Source organism: Heterocephalus glaber, unplaced genomic scaffold (assembly GCF_053883595.1).
Source record: "Heterocephalus glaber isolate CG9 unplaced genomic scaffold, H.glaber_assembly_v1.0 deba00001760, whole genome shotgun sequence".
NCBI classification, from domain to species: Eukaryota; Metazoa; Chordata; class Mammalia; order Rodentia; family Bathyergidae; genus Heterocephalus; species Heterocephalus glaber.
In genome coordinates this window covers 6,733,445-6,753,768 of record NW_028258457.1, presented here as the reverse complement: position 1 = coordinate 6,753,768, position 20,324 = coordinate 6,733,445, and the positions used below count along the sequence as shown (strand labels likewise).

Sequence of the window (20,324 nt, the reverse complement as noted above, 5' to 3'; positions counted from 1 at the left end):
TTCTGTTTATCTTTTTTGTTGTTGTTTGGTACTGGGGATCGAACTTGGGTCCTTGTGCTTGCAAGGCAAGCAGCAGAACCACTGGAGCTAAATCCCTGGCCCCGTTTGTGTATCTTTAATTAGGAGCCAATGCTTTAAAATTTTGAAATATCAGAGGAAAATATCCAGATTTCTGATTTCTCTTGAAAAATAGGACCCCTGCCCCTTGGCCAGCTCCTGGACAGTAATGATTTGCTGGGGCCGAAATAGACTGTGTCCCTCCTGGACACCATAGTCTCCACTATCAACCTTGGTTGGCATTTGAGTTTCAATGCTACCATCCAGCCTTTCAGACTTGGCATTCTCTACATTCAGAGTGCTCTGTAGCAGGAAACCTCGGTGTAAAACTCCTGACAGTCTATAATAGTGGTGGTGAACCTATGACATTCATGCCGCAGGGAGCTGTTGGTTATCATTGAAAGCTCTGAAAAGTTTGCCATCACTGGTCTATAATGAATCGAGGATTTGGTGTCCTTGAAATCCTGGTCCTTAGGGAATAGCACATGAGAGCCATTCTCAAAGGCAGTCCAGGGAATAATGGGAGTCCCCAACATCTCAAGGGGCTACAAGTTCAAGGTGATTTTCAAAATAATAAATGATATTATTATTATCATGCTGGAGATGGAACCCTGGGCCTTGCACATGGTAGGCAAGCACTCACTACTGAGCTGCACCCCTTACCCCATATTTGCTTTTCTTACTCTCATTCTCACATGGTGAACAGCAAAGTTTTTTTTCCAGAGGTTGTATAATGTATGATATAGCAGCACATATATAGACAAGCAAATGAGAGCTCAGCTATCTCCTGTTAAGCCATGTATTACGGGGATTTGTCAAGATGTAATATAATGCTACTTTTTAATTTCTAAAAATAGTTTTTTTCATACAAATTTGTTAATTAGGTGTATTGGCTTAATGTTTTGCAATTTTCTTAGCCTTATGTCCTAGTAGGATATCATAGTAGTATAGCCCATGTTTACAGAAACACTTGGAGATTCTCATCCATTTTTGCACAGAAAGAGGTCCTGAGATCAAAAAAGTTGAAAACCTCTGGCCTGTGATAGTGGAGCCTCAGGGTTGGGGTCCCACGTGATGCTTGTAATGGCATTAGCATGCCTTGTCTTTGGCCTTGAGACAGTTTAAACCAGGGCTGGCCAGCAGCCTCCCACAGTGACAACTTATTGGACAGTCAGAAGCACCCAGATTGCCTGTTCTTGGTGTGTGTCTTGCCTCTACCTGTTAGCTCAGAACCTTGGGCAAGTTGTTTGACCTTAAATCCTACATTGGTAAAATGGAAATGACCATAAGCAAGATGGGGGTTGGTTGTAAGAGAGTTTATGAGTAATTGACCAACTGGCTTGTCAGGATACAGTTACTACTAGCTGTAATTTTTCTAGTTGGATGCCTGGTATCAAACTTCCCGTTGCTGGGACAAAGTACCTGACACCCACAACTTAAGGAAGGAGAGTTTTATTTTAGCTCATGTTTCAGTCCATAGTCAGCTGGCTCCAAGGCAGAGCAGCATGGCACAGGGGCATGGCAGAGGAGAGTTGCTTAAGGCATGGCAGACAGGAAACAGAAAGCAAAGAGAGGAGCTGGGAAGGAAATAAACCAGTAGTGGCAAACCTATGGCACATGTGTTGCAGCAGGCTTTTTATATCATTGAAAGCACTAAGAGGTTTGCTTTCCAGGCCACTCCCTAGACACCTGCCTCTTCTGGCCAGACTCCACCTCCTAACAGCAAGTCAGCTATAAACCCCAGTAATCCAGTTACCTTCTAAAAGTCCCATCTATGAGTGCGTGAGGCTCTTGGGAGGCATCCGGATATAAACTATAACATTCTGCCCCAACCCCCATAAGACTCATGTTCATCCCTTTATGCAAAATGCTTTAGTTCATATCTGAGTTGCCAAAGTCCTCCCAGTTTCAGCATTGCTGAAAAGTCCAAATCCAAAGTCTCCTGTCTGACTTAAGGCAAAGTCTTAGTTTGAGCCCTTGTAAATTTCAAAAAAGAGTTAAACACTGCTAACATACAGTGGCACAGGGTAAACTTTCCCATTCCAGTAGAAAGAAATAAGGGAATAGAAAGGAATGAGGCCAAAGTGAGACTGAAACCTAGCAGGGCAAACATTAAATCCTGTGGCTCTTTGTGCAGCACCCAGGGCAAGCTGAGGTAAGATATGAACTCCAAATGACTTGAGTGACCCTGCCCTTTATGATATTGCCAGTTGTAGCCCTCATGGCTTCTGTCTTGGGCTGGCTTTGCTCGCTCCTTGTGGCTTTCCTCAGATGTTCTACATTCCTGGTTTCTCCAGCTTTCTGGGGTTTCTGCTGCATCTTGAGCTTTATTCTCACAGCTTCATGCACTACCCTCTTAGGGCCTCCTTGCCTGGCCTCCCAAGCCTTCTGAAATCTGGATGGAAGCCTCCATGACCTTGTACTCTCGCATTCTGTATGCCCATAAAATTAGCACCACATGGATGATGCCAAGGTCTGCCACCAGCTTGAGCAGTAGCCAGCCCCTTTTGCATCATGGCTGCAGAGGCCTTTGGGTACCTGGATGGCTGAGCACAGTACCCTGGGGCTCTCTTTTCAAAGCAATAACTTTTGCCATTTTGAGGCTGCAAAGGATGGGGATTTCCTGATTCCTCACATGCCCTCAAGGCATTTTTCCTAGTGTCCTGATTGAAAGTACTTGGCTTCTTTTCAGTACTAATCTTTTCAGCAACCAGGTTCTCTGCTCCAATTTTACAGGCCCCAACTTTACCAGAGCTTCCTTTCTGGTGAAACCCAAAACTTTTAGATCATTCACCTGTGCCATTTGCTCCTGATTCTCAATGCAGAGGTAGCAAAAAGCCCCCAACAGTAGCCATGCTACAGCCTTAACAGTAGGCTGCCTTGAAATTGCCAGATTGATTAGTTCACTGCCCATGATCTCAAGCTCTCACACAGCCTTGGGGCATGAGCAAAATACAGACAAATTTTCTGCCAAAACATACCACATGTGGTCTGGAGTCCAGTTGCCAATGAAATCCTTATTCCCAACTGAAACCTCCTGAGCCTAATCTTTACTATCTGCATTTCTATCAGTATTCTGATGTGAGCACTAACCAGAATCTCCCTTCAAGCTTGGCTTACAGCATTCCAGGGCTGCTCCTCCAGCCTGGCTCTCCAAACCTTTCCAAACTACCCTACAAACCTGTTCCAAAGGACTTTGAACTACACAGTCAGGTAGTGTCACAGCACTGACTACACTTCTCAGGTACCAAAATCTGTCTTAGTTACTTCCTTTGTCACTGGGACAAAATACCCAACACCTGCAAATTAAAGGAGAAGTTTATGTTGGTTCACAGTTTGTAGAGTTTTCAGTCCACAGTCCACTGGCATGAGTTACATTGGGGTTTCTCCAGCTCAGCATTATCAGTACTAGGGCCGGATGATACTGACACGGCGGCTGGTGGGGCTGTGCTCTGCATTGTGGGATGGTTAGGGTCATGTATGGCCTCTACTTACTTGATGCCAGCACCACTCACCCACCCCTAGTAATGACAGGGAAAAATGTCTTCAGACATTGCTAGATGTCCCCTTAGGGACAGAATCACCCCAATTGAGAACTCTGGGTTAGTGGAGACCATTAATACCCAAGGGACTTTCTTTCCATAAACATCTGTCCTGCTGAGTACCTACGATGCTGCAGACATTTAAATCCACACACTGAGTAGGGAGACAGAGAGGTCAGTCTCAGAAACTGAGGTCGCCTGGCTTATATACCATCTGCCCCATCAAGAGTTTATTCTCATGTCTGTGGTGTGAGCAGAGATCTCAGTTTTTTCCAGAAAATTAATATGAGGTTTCTAAACTTCAGTTCATTTGGGGTTGGATCACTTTTTGTGGTAGGGGACTGTTCTGTGCATCACAGGGTGTTTGTGCATCACAGGGTGTTAATCGGAGTCCTTGTCTCTCCATCTATTACATCCATTACATGCCATCAGCAGGACACCTCCCCCCATTGCATCACCAGAAATGACTCCAAACATTGGCAGTGTCTCCAAAAGGGCAAATCCTGTTTAAATCCTGTTTGAGGACAGGCTCATCAAACCTCAATGGCTCTTGAAGTTTACAGGATTAAATAAAACTATCCAGAAATACATTACTAGCCAACCAGAATGTAAGACTTACCTTCCCAACCTTATATGTGTGTGTTCTCTTTTTTAAAAACTTTATTTGTACAGTATATGTTTACAATACATAATGAATATATTCGTTGTGGGGTATTGGTACATGTACAAATACTGTATCTTGATCCTTTTTATCTTTCCCTCCTTTCCCTCCTGACTCCTCCAAGCTTCTTTTCCATAATGACCCTTTGGCAGCTAAGTTGTATCGTGGGCTGCCTATCCCTCTTAAGGAGGAACAGTGCTTTTCTTGACCTGCAGCACTGTCTCAGGTCCAAGGTGAGGGCCTGCTGAATGCCAGAGATGCACCAGGGCTGAAGCCAAGGTCACGTGAGCATGGAGGGCTGCAAGATGAGCATATCCACCTCCAGCCCGTGACCCCAGGAGCCCACATTCATCCTTCCAGTGGATCATGTTAACAGGCACTTGTTCTCCTAAAACCTGATGCTCTGGGGCCCAGCATTCGCCACCACTGCTTACGGTGCTCAAAAACAAGTAGGAAGTCTTCGGTCCAGTGTTGGTCGCTCCTTGCACATATTCAGAAGTCAGGCTTTATGCAGCCAGTGTGTGATGCCTTTACTGAGCTCAGTTCTCTGGGGTCTTCCACCCAGTATCTTGGGGACCTGTTCACCCAGAATTCATTCCCGAGTGGTATCTGTACAGGTTGAGCTAGTGTGAGCAGGGGAAGCAGTCCTTGGCAGTTTGACTGGCTCCACTGATGAGCCTGGGAAAATACCACCTTTTGCACAGAGGAGGAGATGTTTTGTAGCATTGGTGATTGTGGCCACTTGGGACCTGAGAGTCTGGAGCCTGGGTTCAGCTCATTGTACAGGGTGAGCCCTGCCCGTGCAGTCTTTGTTGGAGCAGTAGCTGTTTTTTATTGTTGTTTGTTTGTTTGTTTTGGTACCGAGGATCGAACTCGGAACCTTGCAATTGTGAGGCAGGCGGCAGAACCACTGAGCTAAATCCCCGGCCCTGAGCAGTAGCTGTTTTAACAAGTGGCATGTGCCACTGAAGGAGCAGGATGTCCTCATAGCCTGGCAATGGCATCTCAGTTGGATCACAGCTAAGGCACTTACGGGTCTGTCTATCTGCAGAAAACTCCATCTCCAAGGCCACCTTTGTCACCTCCACTTCTCGCCTCAGTGGCTCCTGAGGCTGCTTGCTGGTTCCCTCAGTGTCCCTGAGGTCTGGTCTGACCATTCCCAGTGTGACCCTTGCAGCATTGTACAAGCTGAGCAACCCTAATTTGAAAACTGCAAACAGAGAATGTCCAAACCCAGAACTTACTAAGCACCACCATGACACCACAAGTGGGAAATCCCATATCATGATACCTGTTTTATGCTGAAAATTCTTTTAAAATAGTGTATAAACTGCCTCTAGGCTGTGTTCTAAGATGCCTATGGGGCATAAATGAATTTCATGTTTAAATTCGGCTCGTGGACCCCACTGTTCTGTCCCTTGGAAAGGTCCAAACTGTGAGACATTTACCACTGTTGGGGACTGGAGAGCTGGCAACTGTCCTAGAGTCCAAGACCCATGCTCCAAGGTGGCCTCTCGTGTGTCCACTGTGCAGTCTTCGGAGTGTGATTATAACAACAACACTAAGGCCGAAGTGGAACTCACTATGTGCCAGCCACTGCCCCTAACACTGTAAATATATCTTTGGACTGTAAATATATCTTTGCACTTACTCTTTCCCAGGGTAGGCCCCATCCCTGTGTTCAGACGAGGACATGGCACAGGAAGGGCAGTTAATGTGCCCAGGACCCTGGGCACATGTGCAGAGGCAGTTTGAATGCACACGAATACCAGGGCCCACATTCTGAATGTGCATAGGGTTAGCTGCCTCAGTGCAAGCGCTGTAGTCCTTGGATGTCTTCCAAGCCAGTTACATGGGGGATTTCCGTTCTCTGCAAGAACTTTCCCCAACTTTCCGGCCACTTTCCCTTCACCTTAGCTGCACTGTGTCGCACCACCTACCGGCAGAGAGGAGCTACATCACTAAGTTTCTCCCCATGGGTTTACACAAAATGCTGACATGGTTGTGTGATTTATCTGTTTCATTCATGGAGTTTCTGTGGGACTCAAGGCTGGAAGGTACCCAGCCCTCGGGGGCTTACTGTCAGTGGGGCAGCAGTGGAGGGGGTAGGAAGGCTTAGCTGCAGGGTAGTATGGATAGAAATAAAAAGGGACCATGTGGTTGGCACAGTGAGTGTCTCATGGGATCGAGGTATCTAGTGTAGAAGTCAGGCAGGTCAAAGTCCCCAGCTTCCTGTTGCCCAAGCCTTCCCAGGCTTGCTTCACCAATGAGTAATAAGTCATCATCATCCCAGTGTGGTGACATTAAATGAAACTAGATACATAAAGCACCTACCAAGTACCTGGTAAAGTGAACAGATGTGAGTAGTTCATTGTTCTGTGGTGGTTGGAAGTTGAGGGCTCTGGCTGTTCAGAGCTCAGCTTGGATTTCATTAGTGGCCAGATGAAGAACATTCCAGAAAGATGTGTATGACATGGAAGATGTCACCTCCAAAGACTGTACCCTCTGTGTCTCCAAGACACCAGTTAATAGCTGCTGGAGGTCCCATATAAGGAGAGTTAAATTCTCCTGGGGCCCCACCCTCAGCTGGACCAGTGAGCACTGAGTATATCGCATGCCCAAGAGAGAGGTATCGCCTAGCAACAGCATGTTTGGGGTCACTTCCAGTTTTCACCCAAGAGAGCCATGTGGGTGACAGGTTTACCTGTGCTGTAGCACAGAACTGTTTAGAATAATTCCTGAGAAAGTCGGGGACTTGAAGGGTGGAGATAGTAGGTGTTGCCAAATTAAAGCAGTTGCTTTATCTATTGTTTGTGTTGACAAGATGCTTTCCATATTTTTTTTTTTACAGATAAGAAGACACATCAGTCCAGGATTAAAGCTTGTTTTACACAAGTATTTTGCTGACATTTTGGTCTAGAATTCTAAGTGACTTTCTGCCCAGGAGCCATTTCCCAGCAGGTGTAGGAAAGGTCAGGAGAGGAGGAGACAGAAAAGGCAGTAGTATCCCAGGTTCTCTTCTGCTTGTGTTCTCCTGGCTCTGCAGGGTGTCCTCCATGTTGTTTTCACAGGAACCCCCCTCCAGGTCAGAGGCTGCAGGTAGCCATGGGCAGGAGGTGCCAAGGCCATTGTGGGGCAGCAAGCCCAGGCACCACCTGCTTACATTACTCCCTCCCAAGCAGAGAAGAAAGTTTGTGCAGGAGGAGGCAGAACAGAGTGTATTGTCAGTATGGATTCTGACAGGCCATGCAAAGTATTCCATGGTTTAGCACTGACATACCAAGACAGAATGCAACTTGTTTCACCATGGAGTGTGTACCTTGCAGTGTATCTGATTCCTTTCTTGACAATCTGAAAAGATTTCAGCCTCAACGGATCTGCTTTTGGCGTAATTGTATACTGTGTTCTTGGGGCGGAGGCACATGATGGGAGAACCAGCCTTGCTCTGACCCCAGAACTCACCTTCCTCTCCTGGTTTAGCTTCCTCTTCCCCAAGTGGTTATCTAGAATCTTAACAGACAGCTGTTTTTTTTTCTGATGTCACTTCTCAAAAGAAAACAGTGTCTGCTTCGCAGCTCTAAGCCCACTGTGGCAAGGATGTGGGAGGCAGCAGACTGGGACAGGGCTCAAGCCACCCCGCACCTTTGGTGCATGGGTACCACGTGACATGGCCCTGTGCTCAGGAACATGGGCATCAGAGACAGGACCACTGGGGTTGGAGATCTGGCCATAGCTTGGACGAGTCACTGGTCCTCTCTGCATCTCTGATTCCTTTCCTGTCAAAAGGTATTGCTGTCAGTTGTCTCTGGAGGGACTTCTAAGGACAATGAGATGGTGCAGATGAAGCCTGACACGTGAAACAGCAACATGTGAGGCAAGAGGAGTTTGGGGCACGCCGATGCAGCATGTGTTTGCCATGAACAGCATTGCAGGGATTGGGAAAACCTTAAAGACAGGATCCTGAGATCCCTGATCCCAAGAGAGGTGGGAACCAGGCAGTCAACCAGGACCACGCTGGGGTTCCAGCCCCTGCTCACTGTCTCCTGACTTTGGGGCCTGGGAATGCTTGGTGAGAAAAGGGAACCCCCTACACGCCCTGGATAGTACAGCCCACCCCAACCTGTGTTATGGTGTTGTGCAGGTGACTTGGAGTCAGAGTACGAGAGGCTCTAAATCCTCACTTCCCTCACCAGCTTGGCCATCACCCATGCGTGGAGTCCAGGGCCTTGGTGCAGGTGGTCCAGTGGGGAGGGGTTCCTGCTGATGCCTTTGGCCCATCTCCAGGCAGGCTGCTTTTATACCAGCTGATTTGATCAGGGAGCATTTCCTAGGACCTCACCCTCCTCCAAAAAAAACAAAAAGAGAGCACTTGATTGGCAGAGTCTGGATGAAGAGTGCACTTGATTAATGTTTTAACTGGGTAGGTTTTCACGGTGGCCTGGCTAGCAGTGTCCAGTGCTGGGTCGCCCTTTGCTATTAGGGAAAACTGGGCAGGGATTAAAGCAGGATATAGAAGCGGCGCCTCCTCTGGTTTCCATCTGTGTAGTAGCATGGATGCCACTTGCTCCCGGCCCAACCAGCAGGCTGCTCCGAAGGGGAGCCTGGTCACCCCTCCTTGGCCCAGGGCTTGTGAGTAGTGGTCTTTCTGGGAGTTCACAGACTTCGTGTTCCAGGCCAAAGCAGAGATGCAGTACGAGTGCACATCTGGTACTTTGTGTTTCCAGTAGAGATGTAACTGAGGGTCCTTTCGGTGTTCAGCTAGTACAGTAGTTAGGTTAATGAGAATGCCAGACCTGCCATAAGCAGGGCTCCATGACTGGGGCGGTAGCCATCATCTCTGTTGATACATCCTATTGGTTCTGTCCCTCTGAGGGATCCTCAGTGTGCCTTACTAAGTTCCAATCACTGTGGAATTCGACACTGCTTGTCTAGTGGCCACTGTTTGTAAGGCTCTGTGTTTGGCACTGAGGGTGCAGAGAGGAACAGAACAGACAAGGCCCATATTTGTGCACTTACATCTGGGATAGGTACTGCCACAAGCAGACAGACCCCAGACAGACCTGTCTTAGAGCTCCAAGGCTCCACAGACCAGGCTGCCAAGTGCAGCCACACCCCTCCACTTTAATCACATGTTTTGCACCAAAGCCTTCTGCTCTCAGCTTCCTGTTCACCTTTTTCCTGTAATGCCTTGCACAAAATAAGAGCTTGATAAGTATTTATGTGATTACACAGCAGCTGGTGGTATGTATGTAAAATAGACTGAGTAGATGACTTTTAGGTGCTGGGCACCAGTGGATACACTGGGGACAGCTGTGCAGAGACCGGTCTCTTAGCCTCCCTGGAAGGTGGCCCCAGGTGACCTGTGGCAGGATGCAAGGCGGAGGCCTGCTCAGGAGGTAGTACAGTGGACAGGTGTGGAGTCAGCCCAGGAGGCTCCTGAAGGAGGCCGTGTCTCTACAGGAGACAGTGTTGGCCATGCAAGAGGTGGTAACCATATGCAAGAATGCTGAAGTGCGCCATGGTCCAGGGCGTGCAGAGGCAGCAGACTCTTCAGTGTCGCAGCAACACTTGGTGGAAGGTGGGGGGCAGTGGCGAGAGTGGCCTGTCTGAAGGAGCCCAGACCCTCCTTGATAGGAGGGCATTGCATTTTTAAGTGTGCATTTTCCACCAGCGGTTCTGTCTGCTCTGTGGAGGACTGCTCTAGCACGTGAGAGAAGAGGTAGAGAAAGAAAAGAAGATCCCGATGGTACTTGGGCTCGGGACCAGAAACCAGAGCTAATTTGGGAGAATTTGATGGGATGTCTGGCTGGCAGCTTTCAGGCCTTGACCCCCAGGTCCCCTTCCAGAGGCCTGTTCTGTCCCCAGCTGAGTATCTTGCCCAGGAGGAGTCAGAGTTGTCCTTGCATTGGTTGGTCCTCTCCCAGCTCACACCCTGCCATGTGGTCCTGTGGGTTGCCTGTTTCTCCCAGCTTCTCTGTGCCTTCCCCTCACTCATCTCTTCAGATATTTGTTGACTCCCCACAGTGTGCCAAGTGCTTAGACCATGTGATGCTGAGGAAAGAAGCAGTCTGATCTTCTAGGGAGTCAGACCCTAAAGCTGTCAACATACAGTGGGTCAGTGGCTATACTGGCTGTGGAGGAAAAGAACCCAATTTAGCTTTACTTTAGGGCTAGCCCAGGTTCTTTGACAGGGTTCCTGAGTGTACTAGACATTGAAAGGAGTCTGCAGTGGCTAGAGCACCCCTCCCAGGCCACGGTGTGTTTGTGACAAGGGCGGACAGCTAGCTCAGACTGGCTTCAGCAAACGCCATCATGTTGGCTGACAGGGGCAAAGTTAGCTCTGGGCAAGTCCAGCTCAAGACCTCCACCTACAGGTATCACCAGGATTTGGCCTTCCCTGTCTGTCCCCAGCTCAGTTTCCATCTTATCTGAGGCCCCTGGTGACATGAGGCTTCTGGTAGCCCCAAGATCTTATGTCATCAGCTCAACAATCCTAGCAGAAAGCATGTCTTCCCTGGTACTCCTAAAAAAGGCCTGGTGTATTCACATGCCAGTTCCTTGGGGCAGGCAGTACTGTCCGTATCAGGCCTGGAGCCAGGCCAAGGGTGGGCTGGTTCCCTAAAGAAGATGAAGGTTGAGAGGATGCTGAGCTAGCTGAAACCCTGGCTCCTTCCTGTGTTGCAGAGCCAAGGAGTGGAATACAGAGTGGGGCTGGGCTTATGGGGTACCAGGATCCCTGGCGGCAGATGTGATACAGATAAGCTCTGCTCTGGCCCCAGAGTCTCTCCACCGTTTGTTTGGTTTCATTACTTTCCAACAGAGGCACATTCATTTGTTCATTTATTCATTGGCATATGTCCAGGGACATGGGGGCTTAGGGAAGTAGGGAAGGAAAGCCTGATTAGAGATCCTTCCGCCCCCTGGTGGCACCGGGGTCCTGTGCATGTCATTTGCCTCAGGCCATGCTTGGTGAGTCAGACTCAGGTGGACTCATACAGTGGGGCTAGAGGGACGTGGTGTCAGGAATGTCATCACCAGTGGGCTGCTTGTCTGCAATGTGGGCCCCAAGGAGTGGGTTTAGGGGCTGGGGACTGGATGGGGTTTATTTGGTTGCCTTGGTACTACTGTCCTTTCCTTTCCTCCAGCATGCAGTGATCACAGTCACCACACCACACCCCCCAGTCTCTGTACATCTACCTTCATCCCCTCTCCTCAAATATCTTTTCTTAGATACAATGCTTCCCAGGTCCTGAGCCCAGCCTCACCCCTACTCCATCACCCTAAGCACTGTGTCCCTGAGCCTGCTGCTGTCCCTGACAGCAGTGCCCTGCCTGAGCGCTCCCTTGTGGTAATGCTGTGCTCATGCACACTTCCTAGGGTGGCATCTGACTCCCAGGACAGGGCCTCAGGAGACCAGGGCTGGACTCAATCCTGCCTGCCTCGAGACACCAGGACAGAGCACACAGCACACACCCACCAGATTACCAGCTCCTGTGCCACAGCCCACACCACATCCTCTGTGCCATGAATGAATGGTAGAGGAGGCCATGAGTGTACCCCACTTGTAGGGCTCCTTGGTTTCTACCCAGGGTGAGGCCATGAGGCTGTAGGAGCTGGACCTCTCCTAGGGTCCAGGTGGTCCGTCAGCGTGCACCAGGGCAGCAGCAGGGGCTTCCTGAGCAGGGCTGAGTGGCCAGGGGCTGGGGCTGGCCAGGAGACATGGTATCACGTGGCAGCCACAGGTTGCGTTACTCTTGTCAGTTGGCCAAGCATCCCAAAGTGTTTCTTCCTTCCTTCCCAGCAAGGAAGGACTGTCAAGGTAGACTCTAAGACTTAGCAAATCCACAGATCCTTTCTTTCATCATCCTGTGGAGACCCAGGCCTGATGTTGGGATTATTCACCAAGTGACCTTTCCAGAGAGATGAGCCACATGGCCAGAGGCTGCAGCCTGGTCACCCTCTGACCTGCAGACTTAAAAAACGGATAACAAGGGCCTGGGATTTAGCTTAGTGGTGCCGCCGCCTGCCTCGAAAGCACAAGGTCCTGAGTTTGATCCCCGGTACCAAAAAAAAAAAATTGGCTTAAAAAACGATAACAACTAGGTCCCGATCCCCGGGACCAAAAAAAAAAAAAAATACCCGGATTAACAACTAAATTTGTTTTCAAACTTTAGAATTCAGGAGATGCCACATAAAGATCTGGGACGGCAGCTTCCCAGCACAAAGAAAGGGGCACAGATCATGTATTCAGTGTTGTGTTTTTCCCAGCTGATCACATACATTCACATCCCCAGGAAGAAGCTATTGTAAGCCATTTGATGTTCTGTGGAATTACTAGTGTCTGTTTATGTATGTATATTTTTAACTGATTGCAAACAAATTTAGCTTTGTTTGTTGTGTGAACATAGTGTTGGGGGGAAAAAAACTAATTTTTCTTTTTGCAGAAAAGCCTGCCATTGCTCCGCCCGTCTTTGTGTTTCAGAAGGATAAAGGACAAAAGGTAAGGGGCCGGTATGTTCTCTTCTCACACCATTTCTCCAACTTGCTCTCTCCCAGAGAGCCTGCTCTCCGGGTTACTTGTCCAGGGCAGCTGCTGCCCACCAATGGGGTGGCCCAAGCAGGGGCCTTGACGCCTTCACCTCAAGCTGGGAGGGAAAGGCCCAGTGGCTTTGGGTTTCCCTGGAAAGGGCTCAGAGCACATGGCTTTGGAAAGGGTTGTGACTTCCTTGGATGCCCAGTGATTTGTTTTAGAAATGCCAGTGTGTGTTAGGAAAACCACAGCAGAGGAACGGAATAGGAAGAGACGGTGAAAGGAAGGAGAGAATGGGGGGGGAGGAAGGAGAACAGTGGTGGTTAGGGGGAAACAGAACCTGTAAAGATTTCCGGGATGTCTGGAGTGAGTTCAGTGGGTTCCATCCGGCATCACCACACATTTTAGGGCGATGATATGCCCCACCCAATGTGGCATCGATGCATTGAGAATGGTAATGAGTTTGTTTGCATATTTGTCCCATTGCTCTTGGATTCTCGTGTCCAGTGTGCACTGTCCTACAAGGACCCGACATGGTGAGCGGTGGTGAGCGGCAGACCCTCGGGGGTCTGAGTGTCTCCCAGCAGACCCCGGCATGAGATAGCAGCTACAGACGCTGCTGTTTACTGTGAAGCCATTGCTTTATACCTCACCCTGCAAACCAGGGGCAAGGTCGTGTCAGAGGGTATTTGGTGCCACACAGCAGTGACGACTAGCTCTTGTGACTCTTGACTATCTCAGATTCGTAGGGTCCCTCACCCCTGATGTCCCTTGACCTGAAAGCGGTTGTGATTTAGTACCTCTTGCACTATTTTATAGCAACAAAGCAGTGCACTAAAACAGGGATTCTGAGGTATATTTGTATTTTGTCAAGAATGACAGGGGCCAGGGATTTAGCTCAGTGGAGCCGCTGTCTGCCTCGCAAGCACAAGGACCCAAGTTCGATCCCCGGTAAAAAGAGTAAGAATGATGGGGTTTGAGTGTCTCGTCGTCATGCTTGGTGGATTCCCAGGCCTCTTTGGGGGTTCCTTTCCCAGTGTGGGAGTTTCTATGGGTCTGTCTGGTGATTTGGGGCTCCTAGGAGTTCAGCTGCTATTCTTAGATCCTGCCCCTTGGTCTGAGAAGAGAAGCCAAGGCTTCTTTCTCATTATGTGGCCTGATTTTCCCAGGCAGTGTTCCAGAGATCTGCCAGGAAAGGGTGGGGGGGAGAGAAAGGAAAAGAAACAAGAGGGTAGTGGCTGCCCTGACCCCCACCTTGCATGTACTTCTGTGCTTGCCTGGCCAACATCTGTTAGCCCTGTAATTTTAACTGCTTAGCCTCTTCTCCATTAGACTTTCCTGTTGCTAATTGTTCTGGTGAAGAAAGAGGGAAGCTGCCTGTGAAAGCTTTCTTCCAGTGCTTTGGTGACCTAGGAAGGGTTTCCACAGTACTGTCATGTCTCTCTCCTGGGTTCTGACAACATGACTGAAGTCCACCCATTCTCAGTGTTTGTCCTTTGGAAGACTGATAAGTGTGAAGGGGCTTTAGTTTGCAAAACAGAATAATAAATAAAGTCTTAGTAATTGGATGTGTTTTAGGTACCCAGGACATTTTTTTCCAGTGTTTAGTAAAATTGAAACTTTTCTAGAATTTTGGATTTCATTATGATGGTTTGGACCAGTTTTAGTTTAAAACAGAGATCAGCAAACTAAGCAGCCCCCCACCATTGCCTGTTTTTGTAAACAGTAGTATTGGAACATCTTCTCCTTTGTGGTCTCCTGCCCACTTGGCAGCAGAGTATGGACAGAGACCATGCAGCCTGCAAAGAGGAAGGTAGTTAGAATTGGGTGTAGCTCAGTGGTAGGATACATGCTTAGCAAGCACAATGCCATGGGTTCCATCCTCAGCACTAAGAGAAAAAAGGACGTTGAATATCTTTCTGACACTTTGGAGAAAAAAAGTTTGTCAGTCCCTAATTTAAAGCAACTAAAGGAGTTAATTCTTTAAACATGAAGACTTTAGGACAGCTAGCAAGATGAAACTAAAATGTAATATTTGTCCAGATGAATTTAAAGTGCTTTAAAAATCACTAGTTCCTAGGTCAGGACTGTTTTCACAGCTAAGGGTGTTTGCCCGGAGGACATGAAGACCTTTAAGAGGTTTATACAAATTATCTTTTGTGTGTGTGTGTGGTACCAGGGATCGAACTCAGGACCTTGCACTTGTGAGGCAGGCGGCGAAACCACTGAGCTAAATCCCCAGCCCCATATACGAATTATCTTAAAGGGTTGGCTTGAACTTGAACCAGAACAGTAGCTAGAAAGACTTCCTAGTCATTTAAGAAATGTGCAAGGGTTCTTATCAAAGTATTGACTGGAACCAATTCCAAGTAGATTTCTAAAAATAACTGCCCTCTAGCTCTTAGCACTCAGTGCTGACTTCCACCTTCTGTGAGCTTCAGCAGCAAGATCCGAAGGACACACTGCCTCATCTCTGTGTTGAGGGCAGAGCTGGAAGCCCACGGCTGGGTCAGCCCACTGTCCACATGGTGCAGTCTGCCATCCCTTCCTTGCTTCTTGTGCACTCAGAGTAAGGCAGAGAAGGTGAGCATAGTGGGGCAGGTATCTGTCTGGCCTGGCCTCTCTTTGGCTTCCTAGCACAAGGGTCACAGGAAGACAGGCCTATGAGGAACAGCCATGATGATAGTGTTTTGTTTTGTTTTGTTTTGTTTTTGAGAGAAGGTTTCACTATGTAGTTCAGGCTGGCTTTGAAGTCACTATGTAGCCCAGGCTGGCCTCAAACTTGTGACAATCCTCCTACCTCAGCCTCCTGAGAGCTGGGATGACAGGTGTGCACCCCCATGCCAGGCTTAGCCACAGAGTCTCTGTCAAAAACAAGAGTCCAAGACCATTTCCCCTGACAGAGACCATCAGCCCCTTCCCGTCTTACTACAGAAGCCAGCCTGGAGAAATGGGCTGTAGGGGATCTTTAGCAGGCTCTTTATCTTTTTTCACCTTTTTGCCTCAACATTTTTTTACATTTTTGAAATTTTATTTTCAAAATTCTCAAGTACATGGAAAAGACAAGAATGCACTGGGAGCATTAAGGTATCCTTCACCTGACTTCACTGTGGACCTTTCTGTCATAATTGCCCTGGCTATACACTGTGCCCATGTGGCATTTCCCTCAGATACTTCCACAGGTGTCTCTGAGCTATAGGGCTCCCGTGGCTGCTAGACCTGCAGTGGTCGTGAATTCAGTAATAGCCTTAAATATATGGCCCATATTTTGAATTGTTCCTCTGATGTCCCTTCTGGCAATTTTCTTAACTTTTTGATCCCTAAAATCAAGAATTCCCATTGTCCACTGTGGGAGCTACTAGATAGTCTCAAACCACCGAGTTGGGGATGTATCAAAGAACCCACTGCTGACTGGTGCCTGAGGTAAGGATTTGAGAAAGAAAGAACCTAAACTGCCAGCCCAAGAGTTTCTGTTTTTGTTCAATGACAGAGCCACCCAGAGTGCCCTGCGGAGGCCAGTGCCATCACTTAGCTTTGGGACGAGTTGCTAGATCCTTCTGTTGTTCCATGTTAGAAAAAATGGCGAGTAATTTTAATTCCGGTCCTGACACGTAAGGAGACTCCATGGCCAGTCAAACAGCACCAGGATACTTCCCTGTGCTGGTGCCACCAAGACAGCGCTTCCTTGAAACATGGGCTTGCATGTGTGGCAGTGTGTGTGTCGGGGGGGAGCTTTCTTTCCAAACTGCCTTGAATGGAGACAGTGATCTTTATCTTTTTCATGGGAAATGAGTTTAAGTTTCTTTATATGGGTTGCTTCATGGTTTCTGGTTGACCGAGTGCTGCTTTTAGTGGTGTCCCTTTGGAGCATTTCTTAATGTCCTGGAGGGATTTCAAGGTCACCCTGGCAAGGATGATGCCATTTGATAAACAGAGACAGTTGCAGAAGGGCTGCGGAACAGAAGCCATAGTGTCACCGAAGACCCTGTCCTGTCCTAGTATGTTTGATACTTACTGTCTGGGGGACAGGCTTGCCACTTGTATTTTCTGACGGTCAGGCATATTACAGAGTTATGTAGAAGGCTTAGCACCTGATCCTTGCCTGGAAGAAAATCTAGGACCCAAATTGGAAGATGAAGAAAGGGTGTTATGTTAATTCTCCAAGAAATTTGCTCAATCTGTGAGAGAAGTGATACTATATTTCTCAGCACTTTTAAGAATTACTCATTTTTGGGCCGGGGATTTAGCTCAGTGGTTCCGCTGCTGCCTCGCAAGTGCAAGGACCTGAGTTTGATCCCCGGTACCAAAAAAAAAAAAATTACTCATTTTTAACCAAAGATGAAGCGTTTGACCTCATTTTGGGCCTCCTCCCTAGGCTTGCCCCTTAAGCCTGTCATTCGGTGTTTGAGCATTTACACTCCGAAAGCAGGGGTTAAAAAAAATGCAAGTGGTTCTCATTAAAGACAGGCAGCTGCCCACAGAGCTCTGGGTTTAATTTTCCCTGGTGAGGTGTTAAATCTGTGTCATAAAGTAGCAGCAGATGTTGGTGGCTGGACTGACCACCGTGCCCCTCAGAAGGCCTCTGTGTCCCTGGACGTCCCCTGGAGAGAAGAGTTGACAGTGCACCTTTGGTGACTTAAGACACAGGAATGAATTAATGTTGGATTGCTTTGCCTTTCCTAAGAATTTTTGGAAGTTCTGTTAAATCCTCTTTACATAGATCATTTCCTTCTACAATATCATACACTTCAAAATAGTGCCCCCCCCAAAAAAAAAGTAGTGCCCAAGCTGGGTGCCATGACGATGCTCTTCTAGTCTCAGCTACTCAGGAGGCTGAGACAAGAAGATCTCCTTGAGCCCAGGAGTTTGAGCCCAGTCTAGGCAACATGGTGAGAACCTGTCTCAAAAAAAAAACCAGAGCAAAACAGCAGTGCCCTTTCTAGAAGGGAGTCACTTCACACTTAGAAGACACGAAAACATATCACCAGGGAGATAGGGTAGCCCCGTAGTCAACTTAGGTCACCAAGTGAGAGAAGCCGCTCTGCATATTTGCAGTGTTGCATGGGAGGTTTGGGGACCAAGCCCCCTGTCAGGCCAGCAGGTGTATAAGCCACTTCTCCAGAAGAGAGTCTTCATGTGGTGGTGATAGAGCTCTCAGCCCATGGAAGAATCCCATGGCTGCCTTGGAGTTCCAGGGTGTTAGACCTTGGGGACAAAGACTTCCAGAAGCAGCTTTCTCTTGCTTTGGCATTTTCCCCGTAAGCTCTTTCTTGGATTTGGGGGGGTGAACCTGGAGAATCCCAGGCCCAAGGGACTCAGGGTATGAGCCAGACCCTCTACCAGCAGAACTCCTCCTCGATACACCGGATCAGGCCAGAAGGACAGTGTCCCCTCTAGTTTGAGCCTGCAGGCAGGAAGGCACAGTAAGAATGGCACTGAGCTGCAAGGCCCCTGACTTGTGGGTCCAGGTCTTACCCCCCTCCCCAGGGGGTATTTATAAGGATAAAGCATAACCATTTCCTTTCCTTGTCCCCCAGGAGTGTTTTTCTCCCCTCAGGGGCCATAAGCAGAGTAGCTCCATGCCCAGGTGCCCCATAGTTTTGAAACAAAAGAGCCAGATTTCCTAGATTCCTCAGAACCCCTTGCAAAATCCAACAGCAATGAGTCTGTTTTCATCTTCCCTCTGTTGCCTCCAAGTCCCAGTTTTGTTACTCAAAGCGCAGAGGCAAATAGATGCTGGCTCTCTGGCCCGCCCTCCCCAGGGTCAAGCCATCTCCAGCTCCCCTGCCCAGGCCCCTGCCCCACCCTCCCCTGCCCTGTGCTGCAGCTTTTGTTTACATTGAAGGAAAATTGTCTTTTTTGCTCCCAGTCATCTGCAGAGCAAAAAGACTTGTCGGATTCGGGAGAGGAGCCTCAGGGGGAGGCTGAGGCCCCCCACCATGGCACGGGTCACCCCGAGTCAGCTGGCCAGCGTGCCCTAGAACCTCCTGCCCCTGATAGCACTTCGGCCAGCACTCCTCCACCTCCCGCTCCTGAAGCCCAGCCTCCTTTTCCTCGAAAACTGTCAGGGGTAAGTCTGCGGCACCCTGCCCACCTGCTGCCCAGGGGACCTCCAGGCTGGCCACTTCCACTGGGTCCCCCCCCAGCTCAGCATACACCGATGATGATCAGAGGCGACAAGAATTTCTTTAGCTCTCCTGGACTCTTGCTGCTGAACAGTCAGGCAAGATTAAGTCTCTTTTTACATTTAGACTTTTTGATTTGAGGACTCTGTACCCATAGCCAGAGAGTAATCCTGCTTCCTCGGAGACATGAGGGATCAGAAGATGAATTGAGTAGCAGGTAGAGCTTTGCAAGTCACATTGGAGCCCCTCTTGCTTTTTCCCTCCTTCCTTGAAATTGGCCCTTTCCATCAGTGCCTTAGACATCTAGGGAACTCCGGGTTCCTGATCTCAGGCAGAAGAGTGGTGGAGCCGGAGTGCATGGCCAAGCTGGCTGTGGGTTTCTGGGGAAGAAGAGATGAGCCTCTGGGTGCAGAATGGGCCCTCATGCCCCTCTTCTGTGTATAACAAAGGCTCTTGGAGATGGATGAGGAGAAGATTGTGAACTCTCAAAAGCAAGAATATCTCTGGTTTTTGAAGCCTGATAAACTGGGAAAGGAAAACATCCTGAGTTCAGGATTGAAACTCCATCCTTTGGGTGTCTAGTGACAGAAGACTGCTGCCGTCCCGACAGAGAAAAGGTCTCATGACAAGGAAACGGGCCTGGCTGTTCTTTCAGCACAGTCCCAGACATCCCAGACTGGAGTGATTCCTTCCTGTGTTTAAGGATACTATTAGGATTCAGGTACAGTCACCGAGCCCTGGGTCAGGCAGGGAGAAGCGTTTGGAGTCCTGTTATAGTGTTTTGGAAGAATAAGTGATGGGAAGTGGGCTTAGGTAAGGAGATAGGCTCAGAAGTGAGAGTAGCTCCCGAGAGCTTTTGAGTCAGACTTTGGGAGTTATCCAGACTTCAGTCTTTGAGAGCACAGTGAAAGGCTAGGTGGCCGCAGATGAGCAGGTTTCACTGCAAGAGCAGCCAGCAGGTCAGTGGTGCAACTTTTGTGAAGGCGGCAGCCCTCCCCGAGCACACAGGCCCTGGCGCTGCTAACAGAAGCTCTGCAGGAAGTGGGCCTCACCTTCCCTGGTCCCTCAGACCTGGCCAGTCCAAGGCAGTGGCCTGTGACTGGGGACACTGCCTTCCTGATTCCTGTGGCCTTCAGGGCAGAGCCTCTAATCCTGAGAAATGCAAGCAGTCCCCACACTGGCAATGGAATGGGAGCATCCTGGCAGGGAGCCTCGGGCTGAGTTAGGGCACTATGCAAGGCACTGCAGGACTCTGGGGAGCAGGTTGTAAATGGCACCAGTGTAACCCTGAAGACCAGATGTGCAGCATTTGCACATGCAAGTGCTAGCACTCATGACTTGGGAACATCCAGGAGCAGCACTGTCATGCCACTTGGTGACAGCTGTGAGCCACAGGCTCGCTGACTCAG

General features: G+C 48.9%; 1 protein-coding gene across 9 annotated transcripts in view; it reads left to right on the top strand.

Annotated features, from left to right (window-relative positions):
* Ranbp3 (RAN binding protein 3) overlaps positions 1-20,324 on the top strand; it is a 53,186-nt gene that overhangs the window by 5,846 nt on the left and 27,016 nt on the right. For 5 of the 9 annotated variants that reach the window (XM_087201332.1, XM_004865668.4, XM_021245153.2 and 2 more), the window contains exons 2-3: positions 12,705-12,760; positions 18,660-18,860. The exons of 1 other annotated variant lie outside the window; for it this stretch is intronic. In XM_087201332.1, coding sequence (XP_087057458.1) covers positions 12,705-12,760; positions 18,660-18,860 — 257 coding nt within the window. The remainder of the gene's footprint in view (positions 1-12,704; positions 12,761-18,659; positions 18,861-20,324) is intronic. 3 more of the 9 variants (XM_021245154.2, XM_087201335.1, XM_004865671.4) reach the window with 1 other exon arrangement.